Consider the following 5,047-nt stretch of genomic DNA (forward strand, 5'->3'; position numbering starts at 1 on the left):
TGAGAGACTTCTAAATAATCTTAAATGTTTCCTAAAAGTCATCCACTATCCAAAACACATTTGATGAACTAGCCACAACATTTTCAAAGCACATTTATATTACAAAATCGCAAACAAAAAAAATCTCTATTCAGAAATGAATCATGTTACAAGCGGTAATGAAAGATATACAATCAATGGTGAATAAAATATATTACAGGCCTACTCTTATAATGTTTCCTAATCTTTTCAATACATTAGCACGGAATCACATAAAAATTATACAAAAAACAAGAGAAAATTTGGCAGATGAATGGAAAAGAATAACAATATCAATAAAATAACTTTAAAATTCCATAACAAAATACAACCAACAATCAAAAATTCATAATTCATGATCAGGTTCTCCACTTGCAACCAAGATTTTCACAAGGTTGATAACAGAACAAAGTAAAGATGCGAGAATGAATAAAACGGTTGAAAAAAAATTGTTACTTGGTGATGCACGAATCGATTTCTTTTCCTACACAGAACTGATGATATAGAAAAATCAATTAGAAAGCAAAGAGTGGATCGGGAATTGAGAAAAACAACCTAAACGATTTTTTATTACCTTTCTCGATCTCTCGTTGAACCCTCTCGAGCTCAGTCCTCTGATTTCCCTTTTTAAAACAAATGGAACCTAGAAAAACCAATATGAAAATACTCATATATCAGTGAGTTTTAGACACCAGATCTCTCTCACACATTTCATCAAACAGCTTCCGTGCATTAGCTTTTCCTTCAAATCAGATTACAACTTTGTGTAGCTATTTTTTCCATCGATCATAAGGGTCGGTATGAGATGAAGTAGAACCAATAAATAAAGGGTTGATGTGTAAATGAAGAACAAGGTTCTGTCCACTCACCAAGAAATCATCCTGGTCGCCGTCGGTAGCCCTCATTCTGTCGTGCTTTGTCAATAATAATTCAGATCAGTCATCGATGAATGTGCTAATCTGAACAAACTCCTTGATTGTTTCTTCTATGTCTCGAAGCAATCTCCCCCATTAACCCTTATTCTGCTTATTTTTTTCACGATGACGATGGCGCGAGGACATAGGGCAGCAACGAGAAGATAAGAAGAGAGTGAAGCAAAAATATGCTAGTGATGAAATTTAGATGAGGGAGGAGGGACGATGATGGTTGTGACAGATTGTGTTCTGAGATAAAGATGGTGGCGTGCCCTAGATTTCAAAGAGAGATGAAGAAAGTGATGGGAAATTAAAGGAAATACGTGAGTGATTGAGAGGTTATAGGAATTATTTAATGTTTCTAGAGCTACAATTACTATAATACCCTTTTCAGCATTTCAAAGATACACTTTAATACCAATAAATTTCAGAATTTACGTAAATAGTCCGCCTGATAATAGCCTTAGATTTGAATATTTAGATGATCTAGATCTGTTCTCGCGTTCTCAACCTTTTAGGTGTTCTCATTTGATCCTACTCCTATATATATATATACATATATATATATATATATATATATATATATATATATATATATAACCTCATCTAGAAAAAATTGGAGACAAAAGCTTTTGTGGGTGAGCATATAAAACGGGGTTTGAATTTTTAGACAAATTTGTAATTATTGGTATGTAATCCTCTCTTCTTAACCATTAGCTAATTATGGTTTAATATTTTTCTATTAATCTTTTTATGGTTTGCAACTTCTTTCATACGGTCATTCATCAAGAATATAATCATGATTACCCTTTTAAAAAGTATTCAAAAAGATTGATGCAGGCCTAAATTAAGTTCAGCTTGAATTTGGAGTTTTAGAAAATGGGTTCTCTTTGTGTTACACAAGCAGAGAACTAGCCCCCACCTTTATCTTCTCCATTAGCACCTTAAATTGATTAATCACAACAACAATAAAAATACGACTTAATTAGATTAACCTAATTGCTACAACTGCTTGTTTCTTGATTTCTCTTTTTCATGCAAAAATTTATCTCTTTTAAGCATCAGTCCATGCAGCGAACACTGGGAAATATCCTGAAGACACCCTAGAACTGGCATTTGCCTTAGAAGTCATGGAAGCACTTATTCCATCTGGGCTTTCTTCTCTTGAGCAGCTCAAGCTAGTGTTCGACGAACAAGGATTGAAAAACTGAATGTCCATCTTGTTGCTCGGTGATATATTGTTGTTAATCAGCTCATGTGGATCGTTATTATTGTTCTTTAAATTCTCATGAAGAGATTCAAAAGTTGAATCACAAACACTCTGTTGATTATCATAATTGTTGTTTGGCTGAGCATGTTGGCCGTTCCGGATAAAACCACCCTGCAAGGTGATGGTGGTGTTTCGTCTGGCTAGTTCTCCCGTGAGTAAAGTCGAGCTAGCAATAATCCCCTCAACATCATATCGAGAAACATCAAAGTTTGTTACAGCATTAACACCCCTGAATTTAATTGCGGCAACATCATATGCCTCAGCTGCCTCTTCCTGAGTACCTGAAGTTTTAGATCAAATAACACTCTAAAATGTTAGATTATACTCAACATTTTTGGTCATCTGATTAATTGATTTTGAGGAAGAAACATGGTTCAAGCTTTTGGTTTCAAGAACATACCGAAGGTACCAAGGTAAAGATCCTTGTTTCCAGCAACACGGCCGATACGAGCCTGCCATCTTCCATGCTGATGATGCCTGTTATCATATCGGGAGAAACAAAATGATTGTGAGTATCAAAAGTGTATTAATAATAATTTATGAACAACATTGTCCAACCTTGTAACACCTCGATAAATAGAAGCACCCCTAGAAAATCCACTACTCTTCCTGGAATAATTAATCATTAACATTATAAAATTCATAAACAACAATGATCAGTAAAAGAAAATAAAATTTGAAATAATAAAGATGCTAGTTTTTGTACTTCACCTTCGTAAGTGGGCTACAAATTCTTGGCGACTCATACTCTTCATCTCCTCGAGCTCCTGATGATACTTCTGAAGCTATAAACAGCAATAACTCAAGTTATGCAAACTGTTTCTAGTGTTCGTAATTTTGTCTAAAACATTTGCGCTTGCAAATCTATGCTCTTACAGGGAAGTTAATATGAGTCGACGAACCCCAGTACTTCAATGCAGCTAAGTCGTAAGATCGAGCTGCTTTCTCTTCCATATCATAACCTCCTGCGGTTAAATCATGATTCTGAAATATAAACCCACACGTGTGTGTATATATATATATATATATATATATATATATATATATATATATATATATATATATATATATATATATATATATATATATATATATAAATAAATTTGTAGCGTTTAAATTAGAAAATACTTACCAAGATAAACTGAGAGATGAAGCAAGAATTAAACATGACAAAGAATCTAGTTAGTAAATAATGGGAAATATGAAATATTTATTACTCGAAAATAAGATAAACCACAATGAATGTGAATTAAATTAGAAGGTTGACCTTGTCTTCCTTTTCTGGTCTGCCCTTCTTTCTGGCAACTGTTATCCCATAAATGTGCTTCATATCTTCCAGTCCATCTATGCCTAGTGATTCAAAAGTAAACAAAGTTTCATGTGAAACGGTTAACTTAAAAGTGGAACAGTAAAAGCATTACCTGGTGACACCTCTAAACTGAGAAGTTCTTTGACCAAAAGTGTCAAGTGATTTCCTATGTAGAGACTGCTTTTTAGCAACTTTCGTAGAATCTCTCTTCTTTTTTTCTACGGTCAAACAATCATCTGTTCTTACAGTTCCACAGCTTGACTGAGAACCAGGGCTCATTGACAAGCTCAGTGACTGAACATCACCGCCGCCGCCTTCTTGTATCATGTGGTTGGTGTTTGTTGTGGTGGTGACTTGCAGGTGGTTATGACTGTCGAGTGAAGTGTAAGGGGTTTCTGCTGGGTACGGTGGTGGTGTTGGAGAAACAACCCAGTTGTTTTTTGGAAGATTTGCTTCTTCTTCATGAATCTGATACATGTTGGGTTGACACTGAACTCCCTCAGGATACAACCATCTAGATTCAGGGTACAAGCTGTCTAAGCTTAGAGCCATTGTTTCTCTCTTATGGCCTCCATAGTCATGAGCAACCCCAAGAAAGTCTTCCAGCTTAGGTGAAGAAGAATTTGGCATCATCCCTTCACATTTTAAGCAAAACAAAAAAAAAACAATTAAATAATAGTTTTTTGTTTTTTTTCCTTTCTTGTTTTCTTTGTTTTCAAAGAACCAAACTTTTGTGTTATCTCATAACTACTCAACTAACCTTCTGAATGTGTAGAAGAAAGAGCTTCCAAGATACAAAGAGATCCATCAGTTTTAAGGGACATAACAGTTAAAGGAGAGAAAAACGCGCTGCTATTTTCAGTTACACCATAACAAGAATAAGGAGAAAGATAGAAGGTGCTACTATTTGGTGACATTGTTGTAGAAGAACCAGAAACCTCCATTTTTAATGGAGGTGACAGAGAATCACCCAGCCACTTGCTTATAGTTGCATTAGCACCATCACTCATTGACCTCTCTCTCTCTCTCTCTCTCTATATATATATATATATATATATATATATATATATATATATATATATATATGTGTGTGTGTGTGTGTGTGTGTGTGAATGTGAGAGAGAAGAGATAGAAGCTGTCGGTTGGAACTAAACAAAGAGAATGATAAGCAGAAGGAGAGGAAGAGATGCTGGGTGGCACCCCTGCATACCATGGGATCTGTGATCGTAAATAAGAAAGACTAGCACATTTAACAGCATTATGTAGATTATGACGAAAGGATTTATTATTCATACCTTAATTTTTTAATTATGTTTTTTGTAATTATTATTTTTAGTTGACAGATTTTAATAAAAATGTTTCTAGCCCCAACCCTACCATATTTTTTTGAGGTTGACAGTTCAAATCTTTCATAGATTTTTAATATTATTTATTTTTGTACGGTTTTTTATATTTTCAACAAATACATGTATAAAACTCTACTTTTACGATATAGAAAACTGTGTTCTCTTTAATATCAATGTTGACTTAAAATGT

General features: G+C 34.2%; 1 protein-coding gene across 1 annotated transcript; it reads right to left on the minus strand.

Moving 5' to 3' along the window:
• Window positions 1–1,751: 1,751 nt before the first annotated feature.
• On the minus strand, window positions 1,752–4,747 carry LOC145138244 (AP2-like ethylene-responsive transcription factor AIL1). Its single transcript, XM_079072353.1, has 8 exons — window positions 4,272–4,747; window positions 3,624–4,146; window positions 3,470–3,552; window positions 3,079–3,167; window positions 2,914–2,987; window positions 2,761–2,811; window positions 2,603–2,679; window positions 1,752–2,483 (listed from the first exon to the last, which is right to left on the minus strand). Exons 1-8 carry the CDS (start codon window positions 4,519–4,521, stop codon window positions 1,987–1,989), a joined length of 1,644 nt encoding a protein of 547 aa, XP_078928479.1. The 5' UTR covers window positions 4,522–4,747; the 3' UTR covers window positions 1,752–1,986.
• Between the last annotated feature and the right edge of the window lie 300 nt (window positions 4,748–5,047).

Source organism: Lactuca virosa, chromosome 9 (assembly GCF_052849685.1).
Source record: "Lactuca virosa cultivar CGN04683 chromosome 9, Lactuca_virosa_CGN04683_v6, whole genome shotgun sequence".
Taxonomy (NCBI): domain Eukaryota; kingdom Viridiplantae; phylum Streptophyta; class Magnoliopsida; order Asterales; family Asteraceae; genus Lactuca; species Lactuca virosa.

Excerpts from the sequence above, each read along its gene's own strand:
- LOC145138244 (XM_079072353.1), bottom strand. The coding sequence starts at position 4,521 with ATGAGTGATGGTGCTAATGCAACTATAAGCAAGTGGCTGGGTGATTCT. Across the intron at positions 3,553-3,623 it reads CAGTTTAGAGGTGTCACCAG|GCATAGATGGACTGGAAGAT; the intron begins GTAATGCTTTTA and ends TTGAATCACTAG. Across the intron at positions 2,988-3,078 it reads CGACTCATATTAACTTCCCT|CTTCAGAAGTATCATCAGGA; the intron begins GTAAGAGCATAG and ends TGCTGTTTATAG.